The following is a 19816-nucleotide window of genomic DNA, read 5'->3' as shown; positions in this document are numbered from 1 at the left end:
AAAAAAGAAACCAAGAAATGTTAATGTTAAAAAAAACCTTACAGATTGTCTTGTTCAATCCCCATGTTTTACTGGTGAGGAAACTGAAGTCTCCAGAGGAAGAACAGTTACACGGATCACTGTTGAGTAAAAGAGGGAATCCCAGTTTTGCTTTGTTTTGTTTTTCTCAGAGACAGAAGTGAATTGAATAATACAGTTCTGACAGCAATTACAGTGTGTATTTTTTCCATACCACCAAGCAATTCTTAGATAGCAGCTGAGTTTCCTACAGTTCATCTCAGTTACGACACTGTCTGCCTGGAGGTATCATCAGACCCCACAGGCGAAGGGCTCGGTCCTGCAACACTGCCCCGCTGCCCACCACCCTAACTTCAGACACCCGTCGCCAGGCCAGCTCCTCACCTTGCCTCTGATGCACCAGCTCTAGATCATAAGTTCCAACAGCCCCCTCCTTGGTTTTGCCAGAACAGCTCACAGAACTGAGAAATATTTTACTTTCTAGATTACTGGTTTATTTTTAAAGGATATAACTCAGAGATAATAAGATGGGAAGAGATGCACAGTATGTAGAAAGGGACATAGAGCTTCCATGCTTCTTCAGAACGCACCCCTCTCTCAGAGCCTCCTCATGTTCACAAACATGAAGCTCTTTGAGCCTTGTCCTTTTAGGGTTTTTTTTTTAAGTGTTGATTTAGTTATTTTTAGAGGGGGGAAGGGAGGGAGAAAGAGAGGTACAGAAACATCAATGTGTGGTTGTCTGTCACGTGGCCCCCACTGAGGACCTGGACTGCAACCCAGGCATGTGCCCTGACTGGGAATCGAACCGGCTACCGTTTGATTCATAGCCTGCGCTCAATCCACTGAGCTGCGCCAACCAGGGCCCTTTTGGGTTTTTACAAAGGTGTCATTCCTGTGTTGATTGATTAAATCATTGGCCAATGACCACGGAACTGGATCTCCAGCCCCCTTTTTCCCCCCAGAGGTCAGGGGTGACTGAAGGTTCTAACTCTCTAATCACTTGATTGGTTTCCCTGGCAACCAGCCCCCCATCTAGAAGTTACTTAGGGGCTATCCAAGTCACCTCATTGATACATTTATTGCTCTTTTTACTTTGAAAATTCCTAGTGTAGGAACTCTGTGTCAGAAACAGGATGTACATCAAATATATGTTTCTTATTACAAATCCTCTGACCTGTGGAAGAGAGAGAGAGTAAATGAGCAGTGAGGTTGGAGAGCTGCGAGGTGTCTGCTGTGGAGGGATGAGGAAAAATAAGCAGGAGTAATGCACCTTCAACTGTAGTCTGTGTTGTAAAGAAAACGGCAGGGGGCAGAAAACTGGCACTTACTGAGTCCTCGTTATGTGTAAAGCATTTTGACAAGTCCTTTAAGGCACAAATTCAGTTATTTTTCACACGTTTCTGTTAGACTTATTTTAAGGTGGAGAAACTGAGGGCCAGAAAGGCGGCATAACTTGCCACCATTATCCAGCTAGCATGTTGTTTGAGTCTAGGTCAGATTAACTCCAAGTTCATAGTCTTTTTTTTTTAAATATTTTATTTATTTATTTTTAGAGAGAGGGGAAAAGAGAGAGAAGGAGAGAAACATTGATATGCAAGAAAAATATCAGTGGAGCCAACCAGGGACCTCGCCCGCAGCCCAGACATGTGCCTTGACCAGGAATCAAACCAGTGACCTTTCAGTTTGCCAGGTGACACTCAACCCACTGAGCCACACCAGTCAGGGCCATAGTCTTTTATTTAGATTATATTTTATCAAAGTTACAAATTCACATCTTTCAGAATAGAGAAGTTCTACAGGGCTTAATACAAAGAATCTGCCACCCACTGTATTTCCAGCCTCTTAGATTCTTGTAGCTGTTTTGGGCTCACCTCCATATTGCTTTCTCTTTGATTGAGGTGTAATTTACACAAAGGGGGAAAACCATCAGTGCATCTTAGTGACCTTTTATGTACATGTGCTCTCATGGAGCCGCCAGCAAATAAAGATTGGAATATTTTCATCACCCCAAAAAAGTTCCCTGTTGCCTTTCCTACTCACTAATACCCTTCCCCAAACAAGGTATTCATTGTTAATTCCAAAGATTAGTTTCCTTGTTCTTGAACTTCGTGTGAATGGAATCACACAGTGTGCACTCTTCTGGATTTGGCTTCCTTTTCAATATATTGTCTTTGAGATTCATCCATGGCATTCTGTGTATTATTAGTTGATTCTCTTTATTACTGTGTAGCACTCCTGTGAACATTTGGGTTATGTCTAGTTTTGGTGGGTGTTGTTTGTTTTACTCTCATGCATAAAGCTGCTATGAACATTCTCATACGTGTCTTTTTGAATACATGCACTCATTTCCTTTGCCTACCTCTCTAAATATTCATGTACTTCCACTTGTTGAGTTTTTAGCTGTAGGCATTATCTGTTGGCTTTCCATTTTGGAAGATGATTTTTCCATCACTCCATCCTCCCAAAGTAGCATAACTTGGATTAGCTCAACTTCTAGCATTTACACTGTCAAGCTATGTAAATATTATTCAGAGCTGAGCCATGACTGCCTTCTTTTTCTGTCCAGCATTTCTCCTTTGCCAGCTGACAGTGCTAGAATTTATGAATAAAGAACATGGGACAGACACTGCAAGGTGACAATGCGAGGAAGGTACTTCCTATCCAGGGTCCGGCCCTTTTTATTAAATTTAGCACAGGAATCAGGGTTGGCATACAGAGGGCCTAGTGAGACTCAGCAGTCGCACTTTCCATCCCGTGGGCTGTGAAAGCACACACTGGAGAACATTTAAAATAAACCGTTGTTAACTAGTGACGGTGGTTAATCTCTCAGAGAGGTGAAGGAGGACTCCAGAGGGTCTAAAAGTAGCTGCTGCTTCTAGGCTGAGGGAATGTGGACACTGAAGGAACTGGCTTAGCTGAGCCTCTCCCACCAAGCTGGGGGGGAGTCGGGCTTCTTCGAACAGCCAACCACTCGTGAAGAAATTCGCAGGAGTATGAGGGCCATCACTGAGCCTTCGAGCCACTTACCAGATGGGGGAGACATTTGTCTAAAACAAGATCTGCGCTGCCGCAGAAGCCGCAGTCGGATGGGGACAGTGTGGGCTGAGGGTGTAACTGCAGCTGGTCTTGTGAGGGTTCCTGACACCTTGAGCGGCTGGCTCCTGTGCTGAATTTTAAAAAAGGACTGGCAGAGGGAAGATGTTTGTGCAGGCTACCTTCTGTAGTACGAAGAATGGGAGATCTGAGGCTGAGAAACCAGAAACTGATGACTGGCACAGGTGCTTTTCCCAGGTGGCCACTGCTCCCTGGCTGGCCTCCGTATTTCGCGAGGGTGGCTCGCTCAAAGGCCTGTGTGCACCGGGTCAGGCTTATCACTGTAGGCAGTCAGACTGCCTGTTTCCGTGGGGAACCCCTGATGTCAACACCTTCAGATTTTTTCTCTGGGATTAGTCAGATTCTCCAGATTAACTTTGAGATTACACCCCAGACACTTACATTAGTATTTTTGGACTAATGCAGAATGTATGCAGAATTTTCTGCATTTAGTATGCAGAAAAAAGACTGAGGGCTTCAACATCCGGGCTTTAAAAATTTCATTAAACTTTCCTGTTTTCGGTGTGCTGTATCCACTGCTGCCTGAGCCTATAGTCTCCTTTTTATCATTTCCAGGAAATTAACCTAAATACAATTAATTTTTGCATATTGAATTTATATCCTTCAACCTTGCTGGATTTGTATTAGTTTAAAATTTTTTGTGGATTCTTTAGGATTTTTCTATATACAGGGTCATGTTATCTGCAGATAGACATAGTTTTACCTCTTCCTTTCCAGTCTGGATACCGTTTATTTCTTTTCTTGACTAAACAGTTTTCTAGGCCCTGACTAGATAGAACCTCTGGTATACTGTTGACTAGAAGTGCTGAGAGTAGACATTCTTGTCTTGATTCTGATCTTAGAGGGAAGCATTCAGTCTTTCAATATTAAGTATGATGTTAGCTGTGTATTTACCATAAATGTCCTTTATCAGGTAGAGGAAGTTCTCTTCTATTCCTGGTTTGGTGGGTTCTTTTATCATCAAAGTGTGTTGGGTTCTGTCAAGTACTTTTTTGTATCTATTAAGATGTATGTGTTGCCCCGGCTGGTACAGCTCAGTGGATTGAGCACCGGCCTGCAAACCAAAGGGTCACTGGTTCGATTCCTGGTCGAGGCACATGCCTGGGTTGCTGGCTGGATTCTCAGTGGGGAGTGTGTGGGAGGCAACCACACATCGATGTTTCTCTCCCTCTCTTTTTCCCTCCCCCTCTCTCTAAAAAGAAATAAATAAAACCTTTTTGTAAAAAGATGTATGTGTGACTTTTGTCCTTTATTTTAATATGGTGTGTTACATTTATTGTTGTTTTTATGTTGAACTAACCTTGTATTCTTGGGATAAATTCTACTTGCTCATGGTGTATAATATAATCCTTTTTATGTTATTATATTTGGTGTGCTAGTATTTTGTTAAGGATTTTTGTGTCTGTATTCAGAAGAAGTACTGGTCTGTAGACTGGTATCAGGGTAGTACTTGGCCACATACAATGAGCTGAGAAGGATTACTGTTGATTCTTGAAATGTTTGGTAGAATTCACATTGAAGCATCTGGCCCAGAGCTTTTCTTTATGGGAAGTTTTTATGTTACTAATTTATTATTTCTTTTAAGATACTTGCTTATTTTGGGGGGGGTGGGTGAGAGAAGGAGAGGGAGAGAAACATCAACGTGAGAGAGAAATGTTAATCGGTTGGTTGGTAGGTTGCCTCTCATACGTACCCCGACTGGAGACTGAACCCGCAGCCCAGGCATGTGTTCTGACCAGGAATCAAACCCAAGACCTTTCGCTTTGTAGGATGACACCCAACCAACTGAGCCACACCAGTCAGGGCTGTGTTAATGTAATCTCTTGTTATAGATCCAGTCAGATTTTAAAATTTCTTCTTGAGACGCTTTAGGTGGTTTGTGTCTTTCTAGGAATTTTTCATTTCAACTAGGTTAGCTAATTTGTTGACATGTAATTATTCATAGTATTTCCTTAATCTGTTTGCTTACTCTTTTGAGAAGTATGCCCTTTGATATAGCTTAGGGAGTAACTTACCTCTTTTTCTCCCAAATAAAGCAAAGTAATACATGTCAAAATGGGTTTAAGGGAGGGAAATAAAAAGATTAAATACCCCCTCTCTCTGCTGAGAGTTTAACAAATGGTCCATAATTGAGAGTAGCTGCAGGATTTGGGTCACTTTTCTTCGTCCACCACTTCTCTTGCTTCAGTTACCACATCAGCAACCCACACTTGGAGTCTCGGGACCATGGAGGCCACTGAACTTTCACAACTTCAGGCTGAGGGCTGAAAATTTTATTTTAGCATTGTATCTGATTTGGATTAAAAAGCACATGACTTGGTATGACTGGTTTCATTCTCTTAGTATTCCTGAAATTGTCATCTAATTTCTGTAAAAATAAAGCATGATATAGTTCAGAGAGATGGATATTTCTCAGTTAGGTAGAATATATTCATCTGTTAGATCTATAAATGTGTTTATATATAAACCTGGTGAAGGTTAGCATCAACTGCTTATGACATTTATTTAAAGTTTTGCACATTTTCATCTGATCTTCATAACAGCCATGTGAGATAGTGATTTTCTTATTTTAAGGATGAAAAACTAATATTTAGGGGTTTTGTGAGTTTCTCATTGTCAAACAGTAGTCAAATAAAAAGCTTTAGATTTTTGGTTCCAGTTAAAAATAATAATTATTATTTTTATATCTGTAAAGCTGATAGTAATGTCTCCTTTATTCCTGCTTTTGGTAACTTGAGTCTTATCTCTGTTTTTCTCCATCAGTCTGACCAACTTTTGGTTTCATGTATTTTTCTCCATTCTTTTTCTATTCTTTATTTTATTTCCGCTCTATAATCTTTATTATTTTCTTTCTTTTGCTTGCTTTAAATTTGCTCTTCTTTTTGTAGTTTCTTAAGGTAGAAGGCCCAGTTATGGATTTAAGATCTTTCTTTTTAAATATATTTATAGCTGTAAATTTCCCCTCTGTACACTGCTTTAGTGCATCCAATAAGTTTCGGTATTTTTATTTATCTCAAAGTATTTTTTAATTTCCTTGTGATTTCTTCTTTGATCCATTGGTTATTTAGGAATATGTTACCTTCTGTTATTAATTTCATTCCATTGTGGTCAAAGGATACTCTTAGTATTTCATTGCTTTTCAAATGTATTAAGGTTTATTTTATGGGCTAACATGTGGTCTGTCCTAGAGAATGTTGCATGTACACATGAGAAAAACATATATTTATTCTGCTGCTATTAGGTGGAGTGTCCTATAGCTGTCTGTTAGGCCTGGTGGTTTATAGTGTTGTTAAGTTCTTCTATTTCCTTGTGATCTTCTGCCTCATGTTCTCTCCATAATTGAAAGTAGAATGTTAAAGTTGCCAGCTATTACTGTTGAGCTGTCTATTTCTTCTTTATTCTGTTTTGCTTTGCCTCTTGTATTTTAATTGTTATATCTTTCTTTTTTTATGATTTTATTTATTTTAAGATTTATTTATTTTTAGAGAAAGGGAGGGAGAGAAACATCGATGTGTGGTTGCCTCTCACGTGGCCCCCACTGGGGACCTGGCCTGCAACCCAGGCATGTGCCCTGACTGGGAATTGAACCAGCAACCCTTTGGTTTGCAGGCCAGTGCTCAATCCACTGAGCCACACCAGCCAGGGCATTATTGTTAGGTCTTTCTGATATTATCTTCATTCAACTGATCTTCCCTTGTTAGCCCCATCTTGACCCTCTGCTTTCAGAGACAACTGATGCCAACAGTTCTTGAGCCTTTTCAGGCTTCTGGGTGCATGTCCATTGGCTTCTCTCTCTCACCTCTGCCAGCCTCAAGCCTTAATCAAGTCTGCTAAAGGAGTGATTAGTCTCCCTTCTGCTTTCCCACCTTCAAAATGTTATTGCTGTTTTCACTTTTCCTATTGTTTTTGTCCTTTTGAGCTTATGATTTCAAAAAATCTTTATTGATTTTAGAGAAAGGTAGGGAGAGAAAGAGAGAGAAATATTGATTTGTTATTACACTTTTTGTGCATTCACTGGTTGTTTCTTGTCTGTGCCCTGACCGGGGATGAAACCTACAACCTCGAGTATCTGGATGACTCTCTAACCAGCTGAGCTACCAGCCAGGGCCAATTATTTTTCTTGAAGGAATAAAGTTGTGTTTTAATCCAACATCTTTAATTGGAATTCTCAAAGACCATGATCTTTCCATCTCATAATGCTCATTATACATGGGTAGTACCTAAAATACTTTGTATTATATCTGTTCTTGTGTTTTGTAATCATTTGTTACATAAAATTTCTTGTACCATAATATGTTCAAAAATAAATGCTAAAATTCCTTTATAATACAAAAAAGCAAGTATCTAAATATAAATAAATAAAAATTGAATTAAAAATTAAAAGACTCTTCCCAAAAGTTTGCAGAAAACATGGGTGTGCATTGTACACGGAAGCGCATTATACATGACAAAATATGGTACATAATACTGTTACAGCCCAGCTAAAAAGGGTTAAGTAGTAAGAACTACTTTTCATTGAATACCTTCAAATTTCAGATAGACGTTTTAATATAGTTTAATCAATTCAGTCTAATAATCTCATAATGGGTATTGTATTATTCCCACTTTACAGGTGGAGAATGAATTGGTTTCCACAAGGTCAGCACCTAATACCATATTAGGAGGAGACTTGAAGCCAGATGTGCCTGAGTCTGAAGTTGTTCTCTTCTGCCATCCCAGGGTGCCTTAGGAGAGGCACTGTGAGGGGCCTTAGAGGAGTTCAAAGGCAGGAGAGGTTTACTTCTGATTTGGGGGTCAGGGGAATCTTCAAGGTGGAGGAAGTATCCCAGCTGGGCCTTGAAGGGTAGAAAAATTCAACACTTTAGATTTGGGGAGGAAGACCATTCCAGGAAGGAGGCATAGTTTGCTCAAAAGCAATGAGAAAGAAATTATAAGACATATTCAGGGGGTGTTAAGTAACCTGGGGGGAAACTTGTAGGAAACCTGTGAGAGGTTGGTTAGCCAAAGCAGTTACTTCTAAAGTCTTCTAATGTGGAAGAATGAAGCTTTGAGGTATTTGCATTCAAATATGTTAGAAACACTATTTCAAGTAGGGGGAAGCTAAGACCAGACTTTTAATAATTTATATAAAGCAGGGACATCCTCATTATATATGTGTGTATATATATATAGTCACTTTATATCTGTATATCCTCACTATGCGTATATACACACATAATGTGTGTTTAGTTTAAAACATGTGTCCTGGCTGGTGTGGCTCAGTGGATTGAGCACCGGTCTGCGAACCAAAGGGTCACTGGTTCAATTCCCAGTCAGGGCACATGCCTGGGTTGCAGGCCATGTCCCCAGTTCGGGGTGCATGAAAAGCAACCACACATTGATGTTTCTCTCCCTCTCTTTCTCCCTGCCTTCCCCTCTCTCTAAAAATAAGTAAAATAAAATATGAGGTCATAGACAATGGGCTGTCACAAGGCTGAAGAGTTCATTTAAAATTAAAGCAAGCAAATGCTTGTATTGCTTTACTTTGAAATGGAAACATAAGGTTTCAAAACATGAATAATTTTATCTTCACTTATATGAGAAAAAACAGTGATATCCCCTTTTTTCTATCAAATTAGCAAAAATTAAAAAGAGTGATCATTTGTACTAGCCAAGGGTGTGGGAAAACAGGTTGTGTAAATAAGTGGGATAGTTACAAATGCCCTGTAATAAGGAATGATCCCTGCTGTGCTTTAAGTGGAAAAGCAGTGCGTAGACTGTAAACCTAACAATTTGTTTTTTTTAAAAAGGTGGGTGAGTAGAGGGCAATTTATACCTAACAGCTTTGCCTAAGAAGTTCTGTTAGTACTTAAGCCCCTTTTACTCCCTTTATACAAGTATCATTTCTTCCCTTTTTTTAAATCTCAAACTTGGCTACTCAAGTTCCTCTCCAGACCCTCAGGAGGGAGCTGGCTAGATAATTTCATCTCTAATTGCTGTGTGCTTCATTTGTTGTTTACTTTTCTTACTATAATACTTTAGCATTTACTGTGTTTCCTTGGCACGATTCCAGTGCCCGTCAGCTTCAGGTAGACTCTGATCCATTTGGTCAGTTTCCAGCTGTATTCCTGGCTCAATTCACCTGTATGATAGTGAGAGTGCAAACAAACGTTCTCCTTATCTCCAAGGAGTTTCTCTACGAGGATTGTTGGTGACCTTTACCCACTCTCCTGGATTAACTGACTCTCCATTGCTCTCCCTGATACATTTTTTAACTCCAGTGCATACACTTTCCCTCTGCTTAAAACTGCTTTCTGGGGTGTGTGTGTGTGTGTGTGTGTGTGTACGCACATATGTACAAATGTGCTTATGTATGTATGCAAGAACCTGACAACTGGTCTGTCTGCCTCTGAGGCCAGCAAGAGCCACGGGTGCTAGGGAGGGAGGGAGACTCGCTGTTTACTGTATTTTGTTCCTCTTGAATGTTATACTCTCACAATATTGGTAATAAGATTAAATGATAAATTGACTTAATAAAATGTCAAATGGAATAATATATAATTCTATAATGTATATTATTAAATGATAGTATGTAAATGGGTAATACACTGATTATATCAGTTAAGTTATATGTAGGTAAGTTAATTAAACAGATTTATGGCTATTAAGAGAAATGTTACCTTCCATGTATTTTATACTTGACAGTTCATATAATTTTTCTTAATCTTGAAAGCAGCGCTGTAGTTGGTTATTATTTTTGTTTTATAGATACTGTCTCTGTCTTTATGAGAAATGGCAGAACATGAAAAAAACCACAGATAAGGAAACCGGGGCTCCGAATGGTTAGGTGACCCACCTGAGTTCCACAGCTAGGAGCTGAACCCAAATCTAGTGCAGTTTTCCACTGTGCTGCGGGTAGATCATTCAGCATATTTCCAAGGTTTTGCACTTGACCTAGAGTTGACTACCAGCCTTTTCCATCATAGATCCTTTGGTGCCCTCATCCAAGACAGAATGAGGCACTGAACCAGTCTGATACAAATAAAGATTTTAGCTAGCCCCATCATGGGCAAGGAGCTTTGATTCCGGACATTGAGAATGTAGACCAAATACAGTAGGCTTATAATTTAGCTCAGAAGCTTACCTGTATCTTGTTTAAATTGTTTTAGGAAGAGTTGCAGGCCAACCTGGACCTGATTCAGACCTACAGACTGCATATTGCCCAGGACATCAACCAAGAAAACCTCCAGCTCTTCCTGGGTTCTTATAATGGGTACAGTTTGTTTCCTATTCACTTAAATGCACTCCAAGTCTAAAAATATAATGGACAGTTAAGGGAGAGGGGAAGGGGAAATAAGCTACTTCTAACGTTGTGTGATGGGATTGCTGTCGTGTTGTTTTGCCACAGTAGAAGAGGAGGGGCTTTCAGACAGATTGGAAACCCCCTTTCATGAAGAATGTACAAACTGAAGGCCATTTCGGGCAAGTTTCAAGTAGCATCTAGTTTTTAGGTGTTCAAAGATGAAAAAATACCTAAACTTAAACACACACGTAAAAACACCCAGTTTGAGATGGCACAGAAAGATGTGTGTAGGGGAGACAAATGATAGAAATCTTGGGTCTTGATTCAGTTTCTCTTTGCTGACATTGTGTCATCAGGCAAGGTAACACATGAACAGAATCTCATTCATTTCCATTGAAATCAGAAAGGTTTATTAATAACTATGTCAGTTACAAAGAAAATTTTACCTCCCAAAGTGTCCCTTCTCTTAGGGAATTTATTCCAATAAACTAGTTGGGAAATTAAATACTTAGGACTTGATTATTTCAATAGCATTTCTGTTGAGTTTTAAAGTTGTCTCCTTTTACTGGATGGACCTGGAGAACATTATCCTAAGTAAAATAAGCCAGTCAGAGAAAGACAAATACCATATGATTTTAGTCATATGTGGAATCTAATGAACAAACTGAACTAACAGGCAAAATACGGAGTCATAGATTGAGAGCAGGATGACAGCCAATGGCGGGGGAGGGATTGAGCAAAAATGGAAAAGGACTCATGGCCATGGACAACAGTGCAGTGATTGTGGGGTGTGAGTGGGGTATAAGGAGACAAAAGGGTACTGGAAAAATACAAATAGAGGAGAGCCATGCGCAGCCCTGAGATGGTGAGCCATGCGCAGCCCTGAGGAGAGAACCACGCATCTTTAGCAGAGTGGAGACTCCCACATCCCAGAGAGAGGGAACCACGCGGCAGCCCTGGAGGAGAGAACCACACGGTCTGGCAGAGTGGGGACCCCCACAGCTTTAGAAGGGGGAACCACCACCTGGTTTTAGCAGAGATCCCGGCAACTCAGCTGGGGGTGCCAGGAATCCAGGGAGGTCTCCCAGTCGAGAGGGATTACTAACTGAGAAGAACTAGAGGACTGCCTGAGCCATGGACTTCTATTTCCTTTCCTGAGATACGGTACTCTGGACTGGGCAAAGGGGGAAGGAAGAAAGGACTGTGTGTTTGTGGGTGTTTTTAGGGACTTCAGGATTTTTTGATAAAGATATTAGGTCACTACTTTAAGTTAGTATAGCATTAAATAAACATTTTCTTTCCTTTTCACAAAAAAAAATACAAATAAATAAATTAAAATCAGGAGAAAACAAAGTTGCCTCCTTTGACATCCCACAGAGCCCCCCGGGTGGAGCAGAAGCCCTGTCCCTGCTCCGCACGGCTCATTGCGGCTGCTCGTGAACAAGGCGCACAAGGGCCCTTCCCTCGCCAGGTGTGCGGGAAGGCTAGTGTTTACATTCCCTAGAGCAGTTTGGGTTCACGAACAGGAAATAACCGGAGTTGCCATGCTTTGACCTGAAAGGGGCAATGTTTCCTTTGTTCCTCTAGACGGAGAGACCTGGAGATTGAAAGACCCATGCTGGGCCAAAACGATAACAAATCAAAGACCTTAAAGTAAGTCCCTCGATTTCCCCTCTACGTTGCTGGATATCTTTGCCTTTTGTAGACGAATTCAGGATTCAGTGGAGCTTATGTTCTACTTGCTGAACGTCTCCTCTTATTTTGGCATTCCACAGGTGTTCTACTTTATTGGTGGTAGGGGACAATTCACCCGCAGTTGAGGCTGTGGTAAGTATGTCCTGATGTGAAGGTGAATGTGATTAAAATGCAATAAAATGTATATAGCATACTGCTGATGCACTAGAAACGGTTATCAGTACTAGTTTTTATTATTTCTGATTACATGTATAAGGGCTTGCTCTTTGTTATCTAGTTTAGGAAATGAATTCCTCATTGATCACTAGGTTTCATCAGAAGGTATCAGATCACTTTGTGGCAAGCAGTGCAAGTATTGTAGTAAAACTAAACACCTTTCGCTTATTGTCGGACTGCCAACAGCCTCAGCCTTCTGTGGCCGCCGCAAATCCAGAACTGTGTCAGCGGGCTAGACGTCCGCTGGAGCCCGTATGCTTTTCTCTGCCTCCTTCTCAAGCACATAGCACATTGGTAGATAATATATGCTCATTGTAGAAAATATGAAAAAAATGGAAAATAGAAGAACTTGAGGAAAAATCATAATCCAATTACTGAAAGACAAATTTTTTTTAGTATATTTTATCAATTATGCTGTTACAGTTGTCCCAATTTTCTTTCCCTTTGCCCCTCTCTGCCCGGTATCCCCCTTTGTTCTAGCAGTCCCCATCCCCAAGTTCATGTCCATGGGTCATGCATGTAAGTTCTTTGGCTTCTCCCTTTCCTATATTATTCTTTCTTTATTTATTTTTTAAGATTTTATTTTTAGAAAGAGGGAGAGAAACATCAATGTGTGGTTGCCTCTCTAGTGCCACCTACTGGGGACCTGGCCCACAACCCAGGCATGTGCCCTACCTGGGAGTCGAACCAGCAACCCTTTGGTTTGAAGGCTGATGCTCAATCCATTGAGCCACACAAGCTGGAGCCCAGTCAGAGCATTTGAATCCCACAAGTTGGTAGGGAATAGAGGCCTATCTATACATTGAAGAACAAGAAGAAATTCCACACATTCTGGTCACTGTTGCTAGCTATTCTTGCTTACATTCATTCAACACCATTTTTTGCTTAATGCTATGGAAAGCATAAAAACAGGTAAGATGAAGTCTTTGCATTTTGGGAGCTGGAGAGAGAGTAGACATTGTTCCAGACTGTCAACGTTACAGAAATTACAAAGTGATGAACCAAGGAAAGCATGATCTATTATATTAAATCCAGACTGGGGAGTTTATTCTTTCAGAAAATATGTATTGCATATCTGCTGTGTTCTAAGCACTGTGCCTGGCAGTTTTTAAATCCTGCCCTTTAGGGTTAATGTATATTCTTTAGTAAACTGGTATGTTTGTTAATTACTGCCTGCACTGTTGTTTGCATAGAGCAAAAACTTTGATTTGGTGATTCTGGCTTTAGGTCATCCCCTGATTTTACAGGAGTTTTGTATACTTGCCCTTAAACAATCCCCAGAGCAAAAGTTCAGCTGGGTTACTGGTTCTTTCCATGGTAATTTCAGTAGCTCCCTAACTGTCTCATTGCCTCTGCAGTCTGTCATACAGGCCATTGCTGGTTACTCTCTTAAAACAGCTCAAACTCTGTCGTCTCAAAAACTTCCTGTGGCTTCTCTCCTTCCCTGGTCAGCTTCAGTCTGCCTCCCCAGCTGCACCCTGCTTGCACCCTCGCACCACACTTGCCTCTTTAACCCCACAAGTGCTCTGCATGTTCACTTCACCGCAGTCCTTGGGTCTTTGTTCATGCTCTCCCCCTGACTATGGAAGCCTGCAAACTTCCACCCCTTCTGAACTGTATCTCCAGAAAGTCTCCTTATCCTTCTATACTTACTCAGCTCAGTTGTGAATTTTTGAAGTGATGTCATTCCACCTTATAGTATGTTTTCACCCCACCAGATTCCAGACTCCTAGGGTGCAGTGTTTTGTATGTGTATGCTTGGCAAATGTGTGGGAAAGAGATACAGTTGATTAAATTGGCCGGAAAACATTGCTGAACCTAGAGATTATCTCTCCCAAAACATTTATTTTGAGGCCCCAGCCTTTGTGGATACATGAATACAAGACACCAAACGTAAATACACAAGGTTGTAGTTCTTCATTATGATGACTGTTGAGAGAGAATAACATAGAGGGCTCAGCCTCGGTTGGGACCGCCGAAAGGACTTGAGGCAGAAGAGAGTCGGGGGGTGAGGGACGGCAGACCCACCACCTGCGGGGCACAGGAAAGGGGTGAGGAATGGGCAAGGCTGGTCCGCAGGCCCAGTTCACTTTTCTTTTTAAATCTTTATTGTATTTTTCCCATTACCACTTAGTTCACTTTTTAAAGAAGGAGGTAGCTTGCCTCGGTGTTCTGTTAGGAGGTAGGAGGAATTAGATTCAACATATAGTTCTTTAAAGACTCTGCTTGTAAATGATTCAGAAAATGAAATTAGCCACAATTTTAGATCTACTCAAATATCAGCTACAAAGTGCATCATATAAACATAACTCCCGTTTTGTATTCTGGCAATTTTTTTAGCTGATTCACCCACCTCCAGACTGAGCTGTTGATCCTGGGAGGCCATTCTCATACCAAGCTATTTCTTATATTTCTAGAAGTTTGTGTGTAAAACTCTCTCTCTCTCTCTTTTTTTTTTAGGTCGAATGCAATTCTCGCCTGAATCCTATAAATACAACTTTGCTAAAGGTAATGTGTTTTCTTTCCTTTTTGCCATTTGTGAGTAAATTATACATGGTTCAGATCCTTCTATTTCTGGAATGGTGGCCCGGAAAGAAGGAAAGCTTCTCTCTCTTTCTCCCTCCCTCTCTCAGATTCTTTCATTATCTCTTTTATAAATTTTCTGGAATATATTTTCTTTGCAGAAAATTGGAAAATACAGAAAAGTAGAAAGAATAAAATAAATGAAATTACCCATCACCCTACATCCAGAGGCAACCTCTGGTAAAACTATTGATGTCTTTTTCCTATGCTTGTGTAGATGATGGGATGACCGTAGCCCTGTGTCTGTTTTCCTCGACTTCTGGACACGAGCATCTTCTCATGTCATTTTAAACGTCATAAGCGTTATTTAATTTTGTGAGAATTAAGATAATGGATAGAAATTCTTTACATGTTAAATCTGTTTAGGAAGCTCCAATAATCTTTCAGTGACGAGAGTGGATGCATTTTCTTTCACTTAGGGCAAACAGAGGACAACTCTTGTACTGAATTTTTAGGGTTAGTGTCAAGTTTCTCCTCCTTTGGATTATACTCAGGCAAGAGCAAAATTCTTGCTTTTTCTACAACCTTTAGTAAAGTGTTTAGGGACCTGACCTTCTGGTTTGAATTTGGACTACTGTAGATTTAAGTGCTGCTTTTACGTTGCTTACTGCTGCTTTCTCGGCCCGAAACACCCCTGCTTCCTGCCCTTCTCACTGAAGTGTGCTTGAAAGGGAAGCGCTGTCGCCAGAAGCAGCTGGTAGTTCCTGGAAACGCAGTGTGAGGTTGGTGCTCTGAGGTGAGAGTATGCTGGGGTCCGGCTGATTGACGAACTAGTGTAAAATATGAATTTTTTTTAATATGTGGTTTCAGATTAGTTTTTCACTGCAGGTTTGACTCCATATTCTAAAAACAGGAAAGTGAACTCGACAGTACCGTAGACGTGGTTATTTCCGGGCGAAAGTGCCGTCGGCGGCAGCACGAGCGCTCCGGCGCTCCCGCCGGTCGGTAGATAGACGCAGGCTCGGGAACAGTCTCTCCCAGAGTTCTCTCTCTGCACGTGGCAGCGGCTTATGGTTCTAATCAGATTTTCACTCCTCAGCACCCTGAAAATATAACCTGTGTCAGTTTGCTCTGTTTTATGCTTAAATCACGGGAAATGTTTGTTCCTGCTCTTATGCATAGAATTGTCAGGGGACTGTTTCTTGTTAACCTCAAATTTCTGTGCCTTCTGTCATATCCCATCTGCTAAATAATAGTCCTTCCCTCAAGGAAAGTTTTTGTGCTGGTGAACAGAAGCCATGGGTTTCGCGTCTCTTTTTTAAAAATGCCAGTCAGCGTGACTAGGATACTGCCTGAGACCCCAACACATAGCAGCTAGAAGGAAGAGGGTGGGTTCGTGGTTGGCCTTCACGCCCTAGAGACAGTTCTCTGCAGACCCACAGTACCTGCATCATCTGGGAGTTCGTTGGAAATGCAAGTTCTTGGGCCCCACCCCAGAATCTCTAGGGCAGGAACTCAAGAACCAGTTTTTAACAAGTCCTCCTTTAACAAGGTAATGCTGATGCGTGCTAATGGAATGTGCTCTAGAAAACCCTTGCACAGGCGAGAGTAACCAGCTGTAAAGGTCTGTGAAGTGAGAGACAGCTCACCAGATCCAGCTACAACAGGAAAGTGGCCAACCAAGCGGCTGGCTGAGTTCCACATCAGCACCTGACTTGAGAAATCTCCTTAGTCATAAAATTAAAATAACATAGAGTTGAAAGGGAACTTAAATGCATGGAACCCTGAGAAGTTAGGGTCACATTGAGAACTCTGAAAGTAACATTCTCCAGGAGGAAGCAGAACTATGGTTGATGGTCGTGGTTAACTTCATGATACCTCTAACAGAAAATTCCCACCGTGGGCCTGAAAGCCAGGCCCTGCATCTAACTAAGTATTAATACATAATGATATTTTCAGGTTTACATCCAAGGTTATTTGTATAAGAGTGCATTGAGGAGATAATATTTTTGTGTGTGTTTTTGTTTAAGAAATTCTTTAATTTAAAAAAAAAAGATTTTATTTATTTATTTCTAGAGAGAGGGGAAGGGCGGAAGAAAGGGAGAGAAACATCAATGTGTGGTTCCTTCTAGTATGCCCCCATCTGGGGACCTTGCCAGCAGCCCAGGCATGTGCCCTGACTGGGGATCGGACCAGTGACCCTTTGGTTCACAGGCCAGTGCTCAATCCACTGAGCTACACCAGCCAGGGCGAAGAGATGTAGATTTGGGTGCAGTTAAACATTAAGTTAAGGAACCTAAAATTCAATCCTCTCCTGTTTGAAAGGACTCATGGATAATCAGAGCATTTCCCTTAAGTGTGAGTTCCAGCTGACTTACATATTTTTGCTCCTCTAGATGGCAGACTGTGGTGGACTGCCCCAAGTAGTTCAGGTAAGAAGATTTTTATTTCTTAACGCATTTATTTGACTCTGTACCTTGTTGCTTGTACAAAGATTAATGCCTTCTTATTTTGCCCTCCTAGCCTGGGAAGCTCACCGAGGCCTTCAAGTACTTTTTGCAGGGAATGGGCTACAGTGAGTAGTATACAACTTTTCATCTAGCAAAGATTTATTGATGATGGGGTCATTTTGACATCTTGTGGGAGCCCACAGTTCCCAGGGCGTAACCTCTGTGCTAGCCAGCCTGAAGTCAGGTGGAAACTAAAACATTTCTGGAGCATTCACCTACGTCAGCAGATTTCTAGGTTGGGTAGGTTAGTACATTCTCTTTTGGTTCCAAATTGGTCAACAAGATTTGCAAAGTGACTTCCGGAGAGCAGCTCCGAGGAATGTGGAAGATCACAATTATTGTTTCAGGTGTGTGTGTGATGACCTAACACACTTATTAGGCACTTATATAGTGGTTATATGCCAGACACTCTGTGTTTATAATCCTAAAAGTTAAGTTCTGTTGTTAGTCCTATTTTATAGAAGAAAAATGGAGGCTCAAAGAGGCTCACCGCGTTTCCCAGGGAGGCAGTTCAGCTGCAGAGCCATGATTCAGCCCTCCGGTCTGATTCTAGGGCCCCTGTTCCCAAGCACGGCAGCTTAAGCTGGCCTAGCCGTGAGTCTCAAATACGATTGCATTTAACTCAGCTGGTCAGTGACTCCTGGCTTAAAGAAACAAAATGGCGCTTGGAAAGAAAAGAATAGTGTCCTCAGCTAAACCTGCTCCACCACAGGAGATGAACTTACAGAGTATTTTAGAGTGAATCCAAGGATGTGTTCATATCACATGCCACTGTCCTGGTCCCTTGTATTGTGAGACCCCTGAGCTTCCTTATTTGTCACAGAATACCCACACTTGCTCCTTTCTTAGAGTGTTAAGAAGAAAAACTCTTCCACCCAGGTACAGAGCTGTTTACCCGTTAGGGTGGTTTTCCCCTGTCTTTGGTATTTGTGGACAATGGCCATTGGCCGGCAGCAGCTGGGCGTCTGGATCCAGCCCTGTACCTGACTGGCAGACCATGTATATGTTGTCTAGAGTGGCTGTGTGATCCCTGTCTGTGATCCACTACCAACAAAGCCCACACCATGTCGCTCGGGGTCACTGGGAGGAACAGAAGTCCCATTTCCTAGCCGGTTCTCTCATTCCTGTCCTAGGAAGCAGCTGATCTTCCAGCCCATTTCTAATCCAAAGCAGCAGGGAGGTGGCTGTTGATAGTGGAGGGGAAAACTACTACCTTTGAGTACTTGAGTAGAAGTAACATCTGAGATGCTATTGAAGCATCAGTCAGCCTCACCTTCTCTCTGGGACCCTAAAGTCAAACTTCATCCCTGGCTTAGGATATTCTGTCAGTGTCTGCTAGGCAGCTAAGGTTGACAGTTGGCACTCTCGGGTCACTAACCTGCCTTTTCCTGTGTGTCCACCTGCTTCCAGTCCCGTATGTGCAGCTCAGTCACCTGAGCACCGAGCCAGGTACCTTCCTCCGTGCTGGCCCTGCCCCCGCCTCCCAGCCACGCTCTCCTGGCTGCATTGGCCGCCCGCAGCATGTCCGCAGTTTTCCTGTGCAGTGAGAGCCCGATAGAACGTGGCTCATTGTGCCCCAAGAGGATTAGCCTGCAGGTCCAGCCCTGGGCCCCCAGAAAGGAAGAATGGAATGGGTTAGAATAGCCAGGTGTCCTCTCACCATCCTAAATTGAGTTACAGGAGCACTAAAACTTTATAGGCAGGGCCCCTCTTCCACCATTACCTACTAATCCTTGCATTAACCCCCAGACACAGGAATCAAAGGGCAGCCTTGATTCTAAATAGGATCGTCAGAGCCTGTGTCCAGAAAATGCTGCAGGTGATGGCATCTTTTGACCCCAGCATTAAAATAACAGCTGGGAGTGGCTGGTGCTTCAGGAAAATCGGTAGGGAGGTTATGCCAGGTAAGTCCCTGTTCTGACCAAGTTGGAGGACCTAAGGATTGAAGCAGTGGCAGAACAGGAGTCTGAGTTAAACGCCCACCCCAGAACCCTTCCCTCTCAGGCAGCCTGTACCTCACAGCATGCAGAGAGGCTGGCTCCAGGCCCGCCAGCCCCCTCTACACCCACACCGACTGACATGTCTCCTCCCCAGGAAGCAAGGGTGGCCTGTGGACACGATAGCGGTCTTGTTGTATCGGGCTTGCACTGTGTCTGTGAAACACCTTCATATCTGTGTGGTTTGTCTTTCTTTTGGTTTAGTCTTGCATGCACTGTAGGTTTTGGCTACCTGTGTGGGTTCCCAAAGCCTCCTTCCTAATTATTCATTATGAATGGCGTGAGACTACACTCTGGACTTAGGTTTCACCTTGTTCTGCTGTGGACTAGGATCAGCTGAGATTCCAGCCAGAGGATTAAAGCAGCCTTGCAGATAGCTACTCACCTAGAGCAAATAATGCAAAATGAAGATAGCTGTATCTTGTCCTGGGTGTCACCTTAACTGGGTTGGGGAAAAGTAA

General features: G+C 42.1%; 1 protein-coding gene across 2 annotated transcripts in view; it reads left to right on the top strand.

Annotated features, from left to right (window-relative positions):
- The window catches only part of NDRG3 (NDRG family member 3), a 69144-nt gene that overhangs the window by 47663 nt on the left and 1665 nt on the right, over positions 1 to 19816 (top strand). The window contains exons 10-16 of one of the 2 annotated variants that reach the window (XM_028524408.2): positions 10281 to 10384; positions 12002 to 12067; positions 12190 to 12241; positions 14786 to 14833; positions 17245 to 17280; positions 17372 to 17423; positions 18769 to 18807. In XM_028524408.2, coding sequence (XP_028380209.1) covers positions 10281 to 10384; positions 12002 to 12067; positions 12190 to 12241; positions 14786 to 14833; positions 17245 to 17280; positions 17372 to 17423; positions 18769 to 18807 — 397 coding nt within the window. The remainder of the gene's footprint in view (positions 1 to 10280; positions 10385 to 12001; positions 12068 to 12189; positions 12242 to 14785; positions 14834 to 17244; positions 17281 to 17371; positions 17424 to 18768; positions 18808 to 19816) is intronic. The other variant, XM_028524409.2, reaches the window with a different exon arrangement.

The sequence above is a fragment of the Phyllostomus discolor genome, chromosome 9, assembly GCF_004126475.2.
Source record: "Phyllostomus discolor isolate MPI-MPIP mPhyDis1 chromosome 9, mPhyDis1.pri.v3, whole genome shotgun sequence".
NCBI lineage: Eukaryota > Metazoa > Chordata > Mammalia > Chiroptera > Phyllostomidae > Phyllostomus > Phyllostomus discolor.
This window is presented reverse-complemented; position numbering and strand designations above follow the sequence as displayed.